This window comes from Bombus huntii, chromosome 4 (assembly GCF_024542735.1).
Source record: "Bombus huntii isolate Logan2020A chromosome 4, iyBomHunt1.1, whole genome shotgun sequence".
Lineage (NCBI taxonomy): Eukaryota > Metazoa > Arthropoda > Insecta > Hymenoptera > Apidae > Bombus > Bombus huntii.
Genome location: NC_066241.1, coordinates 14,231,958 through 14,251,265, shown reverse-complemented (window position 1 = coordinate 14,251,265; position 19,308 = coordinate 14,231,958). Strand labels below are relative to the sequence as shown.

Below are 19,308 nucleotides of genomic sequence, written 5' to 3'. Positions count from 1 at the left end.
TGAAAACGGATAAAACAAATAATTTGTTAGTCCACCTCGTTTACTTTATTTACTAATTACATTTTACTAATTATCTTTATATATAATTAATAAATTTTATTATATTGATTCTCTATGAAGTAATTTTATTTATTATATTTGTCAATATACTACTGTATTTAATTATAGTATTATATTGGTACTTATACCTAACAAATTATTCATAGCAATCATTGGTTCATAAATTCTAGATTATAATGAAAAGCTATAATCGATTATACATTTTTTATGTTATAAGCAAATAATTTTTTATTATAGAAGATTAAATTACATAACTGTAAATGCCAAAACATGGTAGAAAACTAATATAATATGTATGTATGAATTGTAGAAGTGGTAATACAATTATACGAAGTATAAAAGCAATTTAAATTAAAGATTCGTAAGGTAATAGAATTGTGGACGTATCTAGGCACTTGGAGAATCGTTCTATCGCATATTCTATTGGACTGAATCTCAATACTTCCGATTGAATTCGAATATAGAACGCCCTACTTCTCTAGGCTGGATCGAGTGACAAGGAACATCCTATGAAATTAGAATCTTCGAGATCGTTTTTATTATTCTATACTTTGAAAGGAAATTCTAGTTCAGCCTCGTAGCATCACGAATGATTAAATTTACTTAAAATTATGTTTACTAAAAACAGACATCGTATAAAATTCTTATAAAGAACAATACCAATAGAACCGACAATAAACAATTCTCAACATTTTTCCATTTTCAATCGCCTCTATGCAACGGCAATTAAACGAAGTTGACTCACTGTTGGACCTTTATTTGGTTTTATATCTTCTATAAAAATTAATTCTGCAAAATTATCGCAATCTTCGAGATAACGCAACACGTTAATAATCCACGGAAACACATCATCATCCTATCGTTGTTAAATTTACTCCGCATGTTCTTCAATCTCACTTAACAGCGTCCCAATAACTCTCTCGCAATTCATCAACTCTCTACGATCTCCACCAATCTATCAAGTGCACCTAATCAATCCTAACAATCTCTCGTTTCGATCAATTCGAAATGACAATTTCCCCTCTATTATACCATATTCACATAACGCAGTTGGAATGCAACGATGGAAACGAAAATGTCACGATCGGTGGACAACGTTATTCATGGCCACTTCTCTCCAAGATGGAGGAGAGAAAACGTGTGCCAATCCTTTCGGGAAATATGATTCATCGGGGAGTATAGATCCGGCGGAAGCTTGGCAAGTAAGTATGCATTGCTGGTTCCGTTCGTCGCCGTGACAAATTGTGAAATTCCACCTCCGCGACTTTTTCCCACGGATTCCCTTGCGACGCTCATATTCTCTCCTCTTTTTCTCTTTCTTTACTTCCACTCCTCCCGGTCCTCCGTTTCCTCATTTTTTATCCAGCACCCGCTGTATCATTTGCGTCACGGTTCATTTGTCACGAGAAATTCTCGCGTAAACCGTAATAAATGAACGCAGCGCGGATTCGCCAGACGACACAATGTAACAGAGATTTTTGCTAAATTTCAAATTCCTCTCTTTTTGCTGCCGCATAAAACTGTCGAAGCTTTCCTCACTTTTTCCTCTTTCTTTATTTTTGTAACGGATTTGTCGCATTTTCGAACGTTGAGTGATTTTGGCATTGAAGCTGATGAAATGGGTTTAAAAGGGAAGTTTCTAGCGACATCGGTGTAAATGATATTTGGTATGTCATCCATATTTGTGAAGTAACAGATGCTATTCTTTATTTATTCTATAACACAAGCAAATTTAGAATTTATTACAGATCCCAATGCATTTTAGTGACCACTTTAGTATTCATTGTTAAGTCGGAATACTGCTGGTTCTGTTTTTTCTACAATCAATTTTATCAATTATCCGTAAAAAAAGGCGTTTTATATTAATTAGTTAATTAATTAAAAAAAAGATATAAAGTTTACATTATTACACAATATCTTTATAACTGAAACGTCTATAATTTATTAATATCTTTCAAATTGTTCAATATTTACGTACAATGTATTAAATAAACTTGTAATTTGTAGTAAAAGTAAGGAAAGGGAAACAAGTGCTTGAAACGTGTAGTTTTGTATAGTAATTTTTCATATCGTATGGAACGTGTAATTTACACCATATTAACATCTTCTAATATCTTTATTCGAATTTATTCAAAAACTCAAGTACGATGTTCTGCGAACTTCAAGGGTAGCTAATTAAAAGCCAATCTAGCCATCTATTCATACTAATTTCTATCTACACACGTTCATAATTTGTTTATCCAAGTATTTCAGAATCAACAAGTTCTAACGTCGTCGCTTCCCAGAAAAAGTTGCTCGATATTTTATAAAGTGAGTCACTGAGCAACTTTCATTTAAACTTCATTAAAAACCTTTTTTCTCTATCCTGTCAGAAATTTCCCGAGGTTCATTTAAAAAATTGCTTTTTAAAAATGTAAAATGGCCAATTAAATAGACTGCCGCTTTTATCAAGTGTCAGTAGAATTTCCTACGATAAATGTCCAAATATTTCCGCGGGTGAATGTATTTTTAAAATGTCAATTACAAATAAAGTAATATCCTTGGCAGTTTTAACAAGATTAATGAGTAGAAAATTGGTTCCCAAACCACCAGCTTTCGGTTAGGGCATTCGAGGAATTCGTGCGATCTCGTGGAACTATGCGCGAAGTTGTTCCCGCCGAAATTTCGGACACTGGCTTGCGGTTAGGTGTCCAGAGAAGTTATTTAACATTTTTGCGACCAGCACGAGAAATTCGTGGCTCGCTCAGTTACTTGGTATTTGTGGTATTTTCTTTCAGGTGCACGTAACCCCGAAAATTTATATAGACGATGCGAATTAAGCGCGGTGGAACTCGGATTTGAAAATAATAAAAAAATTGTTAAAAGGAAATCATTATTTAAGAATTATCGCCTCATTAAAAATTTTATATCATTGTATCCCATTCAAATAAATATATACGTGTGCTAAATATTTTATAATACCTACGTATATTTTCAGATTCGTTTGAAACATCACCAGCATAATCTTATTAATTCTCGCACTCATTTAAAAATTATGATAGTCTCGTAACAGTGTTAACGAAATTTCAAAATATTTCGTATAAAACATATAATGTACTCATAAATATTCATAAAAGCTACTTGTTAAGTTGTAACATATTAAATGTCTACCTTTGAGTATAAATATTTTAAAATCTAAATCTTTCTCTTTTTAATAAATAGCTTTGCTTCTTTGTAGATCATCTTACATATTTGTATCTTCTATGCAAATATATAAACGGGGGTTTTTCAAAATTCAATGAAGCGTGATTCTTCAAAAAAAAAAAAAAACGGACATTTCATGTGTTACAACTTTAATCACGAAGCTTTTATTATTAAAAATTAGTTTAATCAAAGCGAACTATTTAATAATACTAGGAAGTATTGATATTTTAAATAAAATGAATATATATAATATAACGTAATAAAACGAATACATACATTTTGAAATTTGTCGTAATATAAGTGTGCTTTCGTGATCACACACGTCTTTTATTTTCCCAACGCTCATATCATCACCTTCCAGCACAATTTTTCCTCCAAAATAAAGCAAATTATCCTATTTACCAATTGCAATAAACGATCGACTCACGACAAATGTTTTGATTTCACGCGACCATCTACCAGCGAGAATCCTCAACACGTTCAAACATAACTCCATACCATCACGAAATAGTCACGATATAACAAAGAATCGTATCGTACACCGTGTCACCTAACCTCGTTTCCGTCTTGTCACGCTATTTTTCAAAGTTTAGATCGTGCTCTCCAAATGATGCAATTTCTCTAGAACGCGTCCCTATCTTTGAGAATCCACTGATCGAACGAAATTCCGTGAAAGGGAACAAACGACGCTTTCTCGAAACGAAAGAGGATCAGAGCGAGGATAAGAGGAGCTAAAAGGGAGCGGAAGCAGCCCTGGGGTGATTAAAGATAGAGCCTCGAGTCGCGATAGTCTTGAAATTTCGTGTCTCTCAAGGCGAAGGAGTAGAAAACATCAGACACTACTTACGAGGCTAAGAATAAAACGTACAAGTATCGCTCTTGTTCATTTAATTATAAAAGGAGAACTGATGGAATGTAATGCTGTTAAGAACAATCCTAAATAAAACAAGAATAATTAAAATCCTTTTATAGCTCTTATAAAATTCAAACTTAATAATTACATTTTTGGTAAGCAGGTTATTTTCGTTCGGAATTATTTCATATTAAAATTCTCCTTCCTATTCACAAATTGACATTCAAATCAGAAATTCAATAAAAATGTACTTATCAGATTTTCCTTCTGTTATCTTCATATGTTACCACATAATAATAATAATATTATACTATATAACTATAAAACGTGAGTATCGATGTTTCTTCTCAAACGTGCTCCAAGAATTAAATATTCAACGGGACACTTGCTCTTATCAGTGTATGAAGTAAAGAAGTTTCACCTCCCAAATGGAAATTATTACGAGGAGAAAAAAATGGGAACGTTTTCCTTACGGTCCTTTTAAAATTCACGGAGAAGCTTTTCCCAGAGATCTTGTTTCTTGATATCTGTCTATGTACCGGAGGAAGATTTCGTCGGAAAGTAAATTCGACAGTGGTGGACGTGGTTGTAGAGGGCTAGGCAGAAGTCGAAGATAAAAGCGAACTTTGAAGTTTCGAAGGTAAACGAGAGTTTTAAAGACGATTTACGTGACGAAAACCGACGGCACATGAAAGTTTATCGTTTCGCCGCCAGCTTCTCGGGAAAATTCGCCATCGAACCGACGGGAACTTCCGCGGCCACTTAAAAATCAAGACGTCTTTCTCTTTTATACTTGCTCTTGCACTTAATGGGAACTTTCGCGACAGTTCGAATTATCGGTACGTTGCAGTGTTCTTGTTATGAAACAATATTTCCTTAGTATGCTTGGGCGAGTTGATTCGATTTTAAGACATTGCCAACTTCATAAGCTTATTAAAAGTGTTCGAACACTTGTGGGAACTTATTCTGAATGTATGCATACTGTATGTGTTATGCAGAATATTGTTTATGATATAGAACACAATACAATTATCGAAGTCTGAAACAAACCCAAAAACGTACATAGAAGCTGTGAGATATTTTTTGCAAACATAACCGTCACAAGAATGAGAAAATTATTTATTGATAATAAATCTTGATATTTAATGGTAGTTCCCCTTAGTATTAATTATATATTTAAGCCAACTATTCATACTGCATATTACTTTTTTATTACGTGTATGCTTGTGATAAACGTCTCATATCTTGTGTATATTAGATGTAGAAATGACTTCTTTCAGACAATAAAAACTTCCATTATACGCAAAAATCGAAAAGAATTTGTTCGTACATGTAATAAATTTCCTTCAGATTTTATCATTATAATCGTGATAGTATCCATACAGAAAACAAAGATTAATTTAAAAAAATGCTTTATTTACTTATTCTTAATTTTGTATTATCTAATCTGGATGATTTTTCGCTCGAAGAATTTACTAAAGCTGAGAATATTAGAATTTACGAGCGGATATACTTCTCATGACTTATGACGCGCAACCACGTCTGACCATAAACGCATTACTTCCACTTGCGCTCTGTTCTACTCGCTTTAACATTTTACTACGTTGCTTGTTTCATGCTCGTGTAAATTCGTATACGTGTGTTATCTCTGGTTCATTATTTTATATTTACGTCGTTTTAAATTGTAACAACTGAACTGTCGTTTATTTAACGTTATTCTTTGTTCTGCATTTTCATTAAATGTCTGGTTTACTTTTAAGCTTATCGTTCACGTTATATAAAATTCTCTTATTCCAAATTCGTTCTTTATACACTTCTGTATATCCTTTCTACTAAGGAGAAGTTTAAAAGTCTCGTCTAAAAAACTAGTCTAGTCTAAAAGATAGTTAGAATCATATTTAATTTTTCAACATTACGATAATAATTAAATTGCGGAATTTGATGCGGTTGTAGAATATGTAAAGGCGCAAAAATTCATAGAATAGACACGGTATCCAAACTAGAATCATTATAATATTTAGTAGAATTTCAATTTAATTATGTTCATAAAACTATAACCATCTGCGATATAATAATACTGAATTTCATATTTCCTCATAAGAACATATGAAAGAAATAAAAAGAGCGAAGGAAGGAATTAAAACGAAGAATTAAATGGCCAGGAAAATTTCATTTTCTTTCACTTTTATCGCAGGATACGTTCTACTAGTGACGCTATTTAATATTCAACGCGTTTAATCGGAATTAAACATCCTTACGGAGAAGTATTCTATATAAATAACATATAATGTTGCTTAAAAATTCATTATTATTTTTATCATCGATGTTCGCCTAAGGAATAACGAACGTCATAAGCGAACGATGCAATCATTTTCGATCGTGTCACATCGATATCGTCGTTGGAATTTAATAGCACGTCATAAAAAAAGAAGGGTAACGAGCATCACGATATTAAATTGGCTGAAAGTTTTCTGATAATAGTAAAAAATCGTAATTTCACCGCGGGTATAATATCGATGCGACGTCGTTTCATATAACGTCGAGTTATTCGTTGCTCGGCCATTCAACCCTTCCCGCCCTATTTCTTTTTCCCAGTAGTTATTATTTTAATCGTAGCACGATCAACCTGATAATCTGAAAACCGATAATCGGTATGAAAGTAATGGACGTTGGTCGTATTACTTTCACTTCATTCATCGATCCTTTCATTCGAAATGTTATGAATGAATCATATGCAATTGAAAGGATCAGTAGAAAAGCGATATAAAATACATTTGAATTTTCTAATAGAAGTTTTCTAGCGGAAAGTTTGGTAGAGTTTAGTCAGTACGATTTTATCTGAAATTTTCCATAACAAAGTTTCTCCAAACAATCCAGCGTTTCTATGTTATGTGAGGTAGGAAAATCGTAAAACATATTTTTCTGGTATATTTCTGCTTTCAAAGGAAAATGATGTAAATTGGTTGGCACATGGACTATGGCGTTCTAGCTATTAATTATTTTGTTCCACATTTATGAGGAAGTTATTTTTTACTTTTAGTATTTGCGATTTTATTCAGGTCAGCCTTTCAGCTTGTAGAACATGTCTCGCGATACACGCCACTTCCTGTTAACGAGCTGTCGTAACTCAGAGTATTATTAGAATCATCTTGTTTTATGTTTCGCGAAACACGCGTGATTACGCGCTCGATTTTCTACAGTTTCCGTTTTATCGTCCAGTGATTACGTAATGGAAAAAGTTCTTTCGACTATTTCGCATAGAAATTAATGAAAAATCAGCGCATGCAACGAAAATGTTGGGCTACCTAAATATACAAGCGATGAGAAGAGTACCGTTCCAAAATTGTATACGAAACACGTTGGAAATAATTAATGAACGTAATAAAATTGACGCACGCATATGTGATAAAGCAATGAATAGAGAATAATTAATGATACTGCTAAAATTCAGAAATCCCGATTTTATGAATATTTCGGTGGAAATATTAAATTTTTCATTACTTTATTATAAACGCCATGAAAATAAAATAACTTGTACTTTCTGTTCTATTTCTGTAATTGCTTTCAAAAGTAATTAAATATATACTTATCGTACGTATTTTAATTTCTTTTTAGCTATCGAATAAATTTCAAACAATTGGTAGTAGTACCTCTACTAAATAAATGAAATTTTTAAGAAAACGCGAATTGTATCGCATGACCTGGAAACTTAGAAATTCTGCGCAATATCTCTCTATAAATTTTCTACTTCTCATCCGTCATATTTAACACCTACTCCTTATAATCTAATCTCTCCGATTTATGGAAGGCTTATTGACGATGATGTATTTTGTGGATCGTTGAAGACAATTAGCTCAACACTTTCAAACAATTTATGGCAGGTATTTATTGTTAGACCGTGTGTGCAATTGAGCAATAACAAGATTAGTAAATTGGAAAATAAATTACTAGCGATTCTTTCTTTTGTTTTATCATCAATAACATACTAATGATCGCGATAGTCATGTCTCGTTGCAGTGTTAATAAAATTTCAAAAATCCATAAAACTTTTCTATTATAAAAGTTAAAATATTTTCGTGAGTCGCTGCGCGTTACATTTATCGCATAAGATGCAATGTAGTACTTAAGGAGCTATTTTATATTCTACTGTTAATCTACTGATAATACATCACATACAGCGACACAGTGTTTTCAGTATGGTGGCGTTGCCTCTGAGTTAAGTAGCTAAAGGATCAGCCTGTGGCTTCTAATAAATTTTAAAGAAACGTTTAGATTAAAGGAGCAAAATATAGAACGAAAGCATCTATTCGTTCGGTGTAGACGGTCATCGAGCAATTTGTTCATAAATTCATTTACAATAATCGAATGTGCATTTTTAGAACATTCTGATGTCCGATTTCCCATTCGATGAGCAGTCGTCAAATGGCAAACGAATGTTCTTCGTTTCTTTCATTTTTCTAAATTATTTTACTAAATTTTATTATCATTTATCCGTTTGGTCTAAATGCAGCATAAAAATACCGGAAAAAGTTGGAATTGCGCGGTGATACAGAATATCTGTACTCACACTCAGTGTCGAACAAGATCAGTCTCCTGGCTACCACCCTGGCTTCCAGGGTGTTCGGCCTACTCGGCTTTTGCTGGTTCCCCGAATTCGGGGGTGCCACCGAGATCGGCACGGTCGTAGCCGTGCCCTGATTCGCTTGCGGCTCACCGCTCGGCGATACCGCGCCATTTGCACTCTGTTCAGTCTTTTCCTTCTTCGGCTCTGCAACAGAAAAAAAAATTCCAGACCGGTCAGAGCGGGACCAGAGACAATGGTCGGGGATCGCGCGAGCGGTTTTGCCTTTTATCTATTTTATCGATTCTATATCTCGTGCACCTTCTACCTTTTAATCCAGAATTCTTTCTTTCGTTAATGCAGTATCTGGTTTTCAAGCGAATCGTTGGTCTTTCAACAGTCTTAAACTTTCGAAAGTTCTAGATCGTACCTTTCGTTCCGTTTGTTGTACTTTTGTTTCTTTTCTTTAACTTCTTCAAGCGTTCGTTTGCTTCTTTTTGAAGGAATTCTAGGTTGCATTGCAGGTTGTAATATCTTTGGAATATGAAATTGTACTTTCTAACAAATATTTGAACTTGGCGATTTGTGACGAATATCTGTATTCATTTTGGTTACTGATAATAGAGGAAAAATTCTTTTGAAGAAAATTCGCCCCCTTAGCTCTTAACTGTTCCAATTCCACTTTTAGAAACAGTGTAATTGATCAATTCACGTATGTCTCATTAATAGAAAGAAGACACATTTATGATAATATGACAAAAATGCTACTCAGAGAGAAACAAATATTCAGTCCTTTCAAGTCCTAACACGATCATATTACACTTCATTTAAACTCAGTTTTCTTAGTTTACAAACTGGTGGACACAGAACAGTTGTAAAATAGGGTGGCGAATTGTATCGAAATATAGAGATTTACGTATTAAACGAACAAATGAACATTTTGCTTTTAAAGAGCCACGTAAAAACACATTTCGTTATCAACATTAAAATTAATATCATAAGATAAATTATTTAAAAAAAACGTTAATTGTAAGTAAACTAAAAAGCGTTGAGTATTTCACTTTGACGCGTTTCACAGATGGAAACGGGTGTTTTTATCGGCGAAAGAAACGGCCGGAGATGGCTCGGCATTAAATCGTCGAAACTCGGGGCGACTTCGTTTCCTGGCATTGCGTCGTTCTTCTTCATTATTTCGTACGTTCTTCGTTTTACTGCGCTTTCCACGAGACACGTTTGGCTAACTCGGGAAATATCGTTGCGAGTGCGCCTCAAAATTGCCATTTCCACCTTTTACTCTCCAACTCGTGCCATACACACTGGGATAATAAGCTCGCGCGTTTAGGATTCACGCGTAAACTACCCTCTGCGTCACGTTCGTGACTATAACCAGCTTTATGAGCCACGGAAAAAATTGGTAACGCGTCGCGTTCATGCGAATTAGGCTATAGCTGTTACCTTGTCCGGTAAAATACTGCACGACTCCTCTTTTTCTTCATTTGCATCTCTTCTTTTTTTTTTTTTTTTTTCGAAGATATCTTCGTGATATCTACATGATTAGAGGAACGAGCTTCCTACTTTTACAACGAGTTTTATGACAAGTTTGTAATTAAAATTTGTTTGTAGGAATTTTCTAAACGAATAATAAATCACGACAGAAAAAAATAAATGGAAATTTATTCGCCACTAACGAATCAGTTTTTATAGAGGTAACGATTGGTTCGTTCGATTTTTCGATCGTTTGCGACAGATAATTAGGGCAATTGATGAGATTACCTATTCGTGATTTTTAATTCATTTGAGGAGGATGGTTCTAATGGAAATTTGTGACACGTATTGAATAAATGAATACCGATAGGAGGTAACAGATGGAAATACGATTAGTATTACTATCCGTTTTATTCGAATAATTTTAGTTCAAGTGATAATATATGCAAAAAACAATAGAAGTTGTTATTTTAATTTCTCAAGTGGTAAAAATCGATATATTCTAACGTTTAACGTTAGTGTCAGAGTGAACGTATAGATAAACGTTGTTGTCGATGCATCGTGCATCACGCTTCAAATATGTACATAAAGCGGAAAATATTTACAGTGGTAAACAAAGGATTGAAGATAGAAATAAATCGGAGGATTGCCAGATGTTGATTCAGATCGTTGACCAGTGGCTTCGCGTCGTGATTCTCTTTTTATCTCATCCTTTCGCGTAGAAATCGCGAAACTTTATTTCGAACCGGACGTCATCGGTGACTAAACTGCAGATTTCTTGCAGATCTTCATCTCGAAAATATACGAATCTCGGTCATATCGTTTTAAACGTTTCATTTTTAATAGTCGCCTGTAAAAAATCGTACGGACCAAGGAGAACTTACATATTTTAAATTTAATATTTTTATCTTACTATGCATTCTGAAAGTAACAGTTACCAATTTTACAAATTACATCAACTGAGTAATTCTTTAACTAACGTCCAGATTCGTCAGTCAACACCATCGATCATTTATTTTAACGACTATTTGTCAAACAGCTCTCGATTCATCGTCCTAATTAAGGATGTCGACCAAAATGTAGCTTTTGACAATTCAGCGTAACTCTATCGCATACCAAATCCTCGATTCCACAAAGCCGAAAATTGAAATCGATGCGAAACAACGCGCGGAAAAGAATTTCACGACTTCTATTTTACTCTTCGAAATCCCATCAAACGTTTCGTATAAATTCCACACACGATCCCCTCAATTTCCACGTACAAACATCGACAAACAACGAGGATCACGTGTCAATATTCTCCTCGATCGTTTGTCACCGCAACGGTTATTCGTCAAAAAGTCCGCAAGAACGTTTGAGATCGCGTGTAACTGGTGCACAAAATAGCATGGGTGGAAGGAAAAAGAGACAAGATCGGAAAAAATTCGATGGCCGAGCAGTGTCGAGATCGTAATTAAAGGCTACAAAGCGTCAATGCAGAATAGCACGTGGATCGCAGCCGAGGATGAAATCATCTCGATTCGGCAGTGACAGATCACCGTGTGAAACGAGATTTTCGTCAGCTTTGGCCTTCTCCGCTGTCGGATTTTCCTCGCGGAGTTCCGCGATGCTTTGGAACTGTGCCAATGGAACTTCGAAAGAGGGTCGTCGACGACGGCGACTCAACTAATAACGCCAACAACATGTAACGAATTAACGTGGAACGAAGGTCGACGGATATGAGGAAAGGAAATTTGACTAGATTAGAGGAAATGTAACGTTGCGACGAATGATATGCGGAAGAATATATTTTAATGGATTTTCTGGTTTTAGTTTTCATTTTTGGATTCCTCTTTTTCTATTGGGGAATGATATTGAAGGTACAAACAAAGAAAGGGTATCTTTGAAGGTCATACCTTCAAAGGAAGGCAAATTTTGTCCTTAGATAGTAAAGTAGCCTTAATATTATATATTTTACATACACAATTAATGATGAATAGTTACATCTTCAGTCGAGCATAAATAATGTCAGCAAAAATAAATAACATTACCTTCGCGATATTATCAATTCTGTAACCTTGAACTACAGATCACGCATGCTAGGAAGTTGGATTGAATTTTTATCTCATTGGCACAATCATTTTATAAGCTTTAGAATGTAAGTGTCTTCAACTACAGAAAGCTTACCAAATCAATATACATCGTTATTTAAAGTATATGAAATTAATTTTTATATATGTAATATTTAATAAATAAAATCATTGAATAATTTGAAAAACTACATATCTATACAACGGGGAAAATATCAAACTTTCCAGTTAGGGGCTAAACAAGTATTTTTTCTGAAATTATCTGAAATCAAGCGGCTCAAAAATGCTTGACTTTACTACTGAAATCCAAACCTCGTGAGGATTCTCGCTTTTTCAAAGTCCACCCATATTTTCATCTTTACTTTACTATAACACTCATTTTCCATACAATTTCATAAAAAATGACTACAAACCCAAGCAAATCAAGCCATAATCACGATCAATTCATATTCTCAGTTATTTCTTTCAAACGCAATCAAATCTTCGTAACGAGGATTGAAATTAACGAGATTAAATATTTCTTTCGCGATCGCAATTCAATCGATAAGCACAAACACGAACCTGACAATTCTTTTCACACGCGATTGTCGTTCCGCATACCCAGCACGTTCAGAGCAGACTGTTAGAAACTAGAAACCTCCCGCAGCTCGAAATAGATTAGAAACGTCGGGCGGATTGCGCGACCATCGCGACCTTCTCGACGTGCGTGTCTCGTTACCCCAGATTCCTCATAGTCGCGAGCTGTCGCGAAGACAATCGAGTTTATTGAGCTCATTGTCTGGGATTTAGTCGAAGGATAACAGTGCTCGTGATTACGCTGTGATTTCAAAACACGATCTCAATATTCTCCAAATTTTCGTAATTTTCTAATAAAATTCTCTCTTGTATAATAATTAAGTAATAAATCAAATTAGGAAATTGATAAGTTACAAATTATACATCATAAACTTCTCTTTTATAATTTTACAATTTTAGGTCAGTTAGGATAATAAGCTAATTAATGAATTTATGAAATTTAGAAAAACTTACAGAACTTAACTTTCTTTATTATCAAATTTGCCTTATTACCAAATAATTATAAAATTGATTCCATCGTGCTAAATAGCTTTGGAAATAAATTAAATCGATCGATTTATACGCGAAGGAAATTTATAAACTTGCTATGTTTTAGAGGCTCGTGTATATTTGGTCAATTGTATTATTTGAACACCGCTTTGGAAATTCGCGAAAATATCGAGAAGTTCGCGGTTTTGTTGGTTTATTTTAAATTAAATATCGGTATATTAATGTTTATTTTGATTTAAGATATGGACATGTTTCCTTAAAGCAAATTTACCGATAGGTGATTAGTATGATAAATATCCAATGATCCAATACTTCGTAAAGTTGCATCGTTCAAAATAGTAGAGTACTTTTATTCCAGAAAAATGTAATCAAAAGTATTTCGTTATGTATTGATTTTCGTGACCAAAGAAGATATGATCAATATGAAAATTTTAAGAATCGTAGTATATTGCATGCATCGAACGATAGTTTTTGTTGCGTTTTTTAACTTCATCAGTCAGTGTTAATCGTACGAGTGATTCTTTCATATAAATGAAGAAGAAATCAAAGACATATATCTTCGTAGACATAAATGTACAATACGAGTATTAAACATGCTTATCTTATATTTTAAAATATATACGTTTCTCTTGTTGAGAAATTATAAAATAGAATCAAAACGTTCAGTTTATCTATAGACATTAAGTTAATGTTTCCTATAATTCGTCATATTTACACCAGTGTACATTCGATTTTATTTTTATACATAGCTCCATCTAAGGGACGTGTAGCGCCAAGTTATTCAGACTTATGTAAGCAATCGTGGTTAAAATATACAATAAAGCAGTGACTAATATGATTTCTAAATTTTTGAGCTTAAGATATGAGTTTAAGATATACATTATATGTTTATTATACATTTACAATAGTACATTACATTTTTCATTTTATAAACATTCTCCATCTCTTTCGTGTCCTTTTTTTTATATTTAATTTTCCTCAGTATTGTATTGTACTGAAATTGCTGTACTTGACATCATCATCGTTTAAAATATCTCCTCTGTTCCTGACAATGCAATCTAATTTTCGAGGAAGTTCTCAAGCTACCATTAACCTTTTCTTCGAGAAACTCTATTGTTTAAATTATTATTTGTCTCTTTATACACTTGAAAACTTTTACATGTTCCTAGTTTTTAATATTTTTAATACCAACATTATTAATTTGATATTTAATATTTTTTCTCTTTTAAGAACAGACTTTTAAAATAATTTTCACAATTTCTTATGTACTTCTTAATATTTCTCAATATTTTCGCACATCTTTTACCAATTCTTTACCATTTTAATATTCAATGCATTTCTTCGAAAAAAGGGCGAAAATTGTTAAAAAAAATTCCTATTTTTAAACATTCCATCAATAATAATACACGCTTTGTAAAAACATTTGTCGAACGATTTTCCTTGTTTTAGAAACAGTTGGTGATTTATTGATCCGAGTTCAATGTCTCGAAGAAACGAGATTGGAATTAGAACGATACGAACGATTTACTCACTGGCAATTATATGTAAATTTGTCGTGTCCAAGAAGAGGCACGACCGAAATAATTCACGAACTGTAGCAGAACGGACGCAACAACTTTCTTGCTGGCTTAAGTCGGGCTAACTTTGAGTCATGTTGCTCGAAATTCCATCGGAGTTTTCTATGCCAAGTGCAGCAGCCTATACGAACACGTATGCGTTGTCATATATTCATTTTTTCGTTTCAAATGACACTGTCAAAAATACATCTACGTGAAATAGTTGTATGTTCTTTTTAGATAAATATCGTCAGAAAAAATAACGTCTGATGCATAAACCTGAAAGAATCTCAGTAATGATTTGTTAAAAATTTTACTAATAAACCAAAAATTACAATTTAGCTACAAAGTTGTTCTCCTCGATTCATCAGACATATAAGTGGTAACTGGCAGTACAGGTCAGACATTTGATGAAACAATTTTATTACGAAGTTGATTACCATACTGCGGATGCAAATTGATATTTTTATAAATAAAACTACAGAAATAGAAGCTAAATAATGGTTTGTTTTACCTTCCAAAACTTATACAACGTATATCATATCATCATATTTAGGACATTTTACGTATTTCTGCCCGTTTGGCTTATTCTCTGAATTTTCGTACCTTCAAATTTCTTATGGATCCATAAAAATTCGTAGTCCAGTGATTACTATAGTTAGTATTATAATATGAAGAAAGAGAAAAAGCGGGAAAGGACTCATTTGTTCTATCGATATCTCCCCGATTTCGTTTTTCTCGTACACGTGAAGATGGTGTCGCGGAGAATTATGTCGTGGACACGATATGCGCGACGAAACGACGCATAATAAACGAGGCCGTTTAACACGGTGAACATACTGGTTCGTCGTGAATTATTTCTGCCCAGCACGCGGTTGTTGAAAACACAGGAAAAACAGGAGAAACCGGGTGTGAAAATTACGGACGACGCAAACTCTCCAGCCGCGAGTTCTATAAATAATTCGACGCATCTTCGTACCGCGAAAATTCCCGTTAATATTTCATCGTCCCTTGCGTGGGCCCTGGTTCTCGAAAGGTGGAACGTATTAAGCTTCCTGTTTGGAAAAGGGAACTTCCGTTTAATGCTTGTTCGAATTGTTCTTTATTTTATGAGCCACGGTATAAAGGAAAGTACACGATATAGGGGAGGAAAAACGGTACTTCAGACTATAACAATGGAGGACAAAACAAAGTTTCAAATTGATGCTTATGTCCTGTGTAAAATTGATTCTTATGTTTGAGTAGGTATTAGCAACTTTTATGCTTTACATTTTTCACGATTTTTTGTAACAGCCATCTATCTTGGATTTTACAGGGAGGATCTCTCTCTGCGTGCAAGGAGACAAGAGACGATTATTTGTGGGGATAAAGCGAACCTGTGGAATGAGACTTTGTCAGAAACTGAGTTTCGAGTGATAAAATAGTATTACACGTTTTTAATTCATTTACGCACAATTTACATGACTTTAGTAGTTTCAAAGGGATTTTTCTCATTGCATAGATGCAATTCAGTAATTTCAAACGCACAAATCAACCACCTTGTATGTTCGTGAAGCGATTCTCTATTGACGCAGATCCGGTGAAAACAGATCGCTTGTCGGAAGATTGCGTTCATCGCTTCGAAATTGTGATGACGTGCTTGTGGAACTATTCGTACGTCTTTCACCATTAAGATCATTACATCATCATCTGGAATCTCAGATACACATCACTATATGGTCTATTGAGATCACCGAGACTTTAAACTGCCGATTAAATAGATGAACTAAAAGTCGTCGTTTCCTACGGATTTCGTATTTTATATCTTTCTTTTTTCTTCTTGTGGACAAAATTAATGAAACTCAAGCTTGCAATAAGATACTCTATAACACACTAAATATTTATGAAATACATCTAAGATAAAAATAAATGAATATAAAGTAGTTAAAATGAAGTTAACCTTCAATTGGCATGGTGTGCGTTAAATAGTTAAAAGAAAATAATATACGTAAAAAGTGGAAAAAAAACATAAAATATTGAGCATCTTATTTAGAAAAAAACACGGAACATCTTCCAAAAAATATTGCACAAAAAATCTAATAAAGAAGAATATAATTATTAACACTTTCTTTTTAAATCGTGACAATTTTATTCAACATCTCCTTCCCCTCACAGCGAATGCTTCACAATTAATTTCAAGCTGTCGCGTCGAGGCTAACCAATTCACCCACCCTAATAGAATTTCCATTTTCCCCAAATTTACATCTGTTACACCATGGACCGTATCGTTGGGAATGAACCGAGGATCGCAGGGTCGGGAAGTCGGTGGAAACCGAGTGGCAAACGTGTCTGTCGCACGAAAACACGACAATGGGGGTGGAGCGTACGTATCGATCGTTACCTCTCGTCGTGAGTTCCATCAGAAACGATAATGCTAAACTGCAGATTCGCGTCGTTGGGTCGGCAACGCGTGCAATAAAGGCCAACGTTATCTGGCAGTAGCATTGTTTACGGTTCGCTCGAGTTTCGACTATGCTTCGCCGATTTTTCTCTCTTTCTCTTCCGTACCGCCGCTTTTCCTCCACTCTTTTATTTTCAACGACTCGAAACTCGCTCGAAACTGTCTGCTCGAAAAAAAAAACTCGACAACCCGTCGGATAATTGCGTTCAGAAAACGGAACGAGTCCGTATTTGGCTTCCGGCCGATCTTATCGTTTCTGATATCCTCCTTCTGTCTTTTGTTACCGTCGCTTATTAGCCGGAGACTCGAATGAAAGCAGACGAAATTCAATTGGACGGTGTTTATCGCAAATAGTGGAAATTGAATTTTGTGGCTTGATACGTTTTAGGGATTACGTTGTGAATTATAACCGGGTTAATCGAAGAGTTTCGAAAGAAATGCAAGGATATTACGATTTATATAGGTAACATTGTTACTAAGAATGTGAGATGATATTAGATGTGAAATATAGACACGAGAAAATTATTCTGTAAGCAGAGAAGGAAATAAGTAAAAGAATACTGGCATGCCATTTTTTCACGACCGATAAGCCTTACATCTGCATCACGAAACAATTATTTTCCAATAGCAATGCGTTGTCCATTGTTTCACAGTTTTTAAATCAGCGATATATCTTTTTACCATAATATACCATTTCGTTTAAAATTAACGAATCTTTTCGACGTCGATAATTTCGTATATTTTATTTAAGATAATACTGTATTTTATATGAAAGCATCCAATTTTAAAAAATTACTTCAATAGAATATGATAATGATTTCATCGATACATTTCTAATGAGTATTTCGTCGTACAATTAAGAAATATTTAATTCATATTCAATATCAACGTCATTTGCAGAATTAATTTTACTTCGAAATAACATTTTTCTAAAAATTCCTATCTTATCCAGGAACCGCCAATAAACAAACGATGCAGCATGACATATGCACTCGCGTTCATCCACAACCGATGAAATTTTATTTTACGAGCGCATAACATGCAATTGTTCCTGTCAAATTACTCTTCAAACAGTTGGCGAAATGGTATTCTGCCGGGGAACAACAATTTTTCGAAATATCTCTGTCATTCAACACGCACGACCCACTTTCTCGCTCCACCACATGTTCATAAATATTCTTCTCAAGAACGAACGAAACAACGGATGAGAAAACAATAGAACCGGTTAACAGCGTTCCCTAGTTTAAACAAGAGAATGTAATCGGTTTTATATGTACATTTTCTTTTTTAACCACGAAATATGAAAACGTGTTGTTCATCGTGTTTCAAAATTCATTAAAAATCCATTTCGAACGGGTGTATAAAATAATACAGGCCAACACGAGTTCGCCTCGTGACGGAGAAAGATGTTTTTTCGTTCAAGCCGCACCGTTTTATGACTGTTATTGAAGCCCTGCTCCGTTTTCCGATACATCTTTCATTATATGTGCACGCTGCTTTCGTGTGTCATTGAAAATTGGGTGATCGATTCGTCGATTTTTACCGGAAAGAAAAAGACGAGGCAAAGTTCTGATAGGACGATATTTTGCGAAGCTCCTTTTCGATGAGAAAACATGTAAAGCAGTTGGTCGTTCTAAAATTTAGGATACAGATGAAAGTATTTGGTATTTTGAGGGTCTGAATATTTAGTTTATTTTATACATATGGAAAACCAGTACAAAATGCCGTATAAAGTTCTGACCTTCTAAATTCTATAACGTTTTACCTCGTAAAACAAATTGTGTAATGAGAAATTGTACACATTAAATGTCCTCGTAATGAGCATAAAATAACAAAAGTACAATTCAACAGTTCAAACATAGTACTCAAATTTACACTAAAATAAAATCTCTGTTTTTTTTTCTCTAATTTTGGCTCATGAACTAAATCCTAAACCTTGTTCCAAACAGTATTAGAAAACAGTCAAAGTAGGCACCGCTAGTTTGTAGCTTCGTTAAATGTTTGAATAATATGTCAAGATATTGCTACAGTTGATA

The 19,308-nt window shown here is 34.1% G+C and overlaps 1 protein-coding gene and 1 long non-coding RNA gene across 11 annotated transcripts in view; one reads left to right on the top strand and one right to left on the bottom strand.

The window, feature by feature from the left end:
• Window positions 1-19,308, bottom strand: part of LOC126864877 (phosphatase and actin regulator 4B) — a 392,626-nt gene that overhangs the window by 23,989 nt on the left and 349,329 nt on the right. For 9 of the 10 annotated variants that reach the window (XM_050616730.1, XM_050616731.1, XM_050616733.1 and 6 more), the window contains one exon: window positions 8,664-8,864. The exons of the other annotated variant lie outside the window; for it this stretch is intronic. In XM_050616730.1, coding sequence (XP_050472687.1) covers window positions 8,664-8,864 — 201 coding nt within the window. The remainder of the gene's footprint in view (window positions 1-8,663; window positions 8,865-19,308) is intronic. 10 annotated transcript variants of the gene reach the window in all.
• On the top strand, window positions 6-17,932 carry LOC126864887 (uncharacterized). The gene is made up of 3 exons (XR_007689366.1): window positions 6-1,262; window positions 14,726-14,986; window positions 15,073-17,932. It is a non-coding gene; the product is annotated as an uncharacterized LOC126864887 (long non-coding RNA).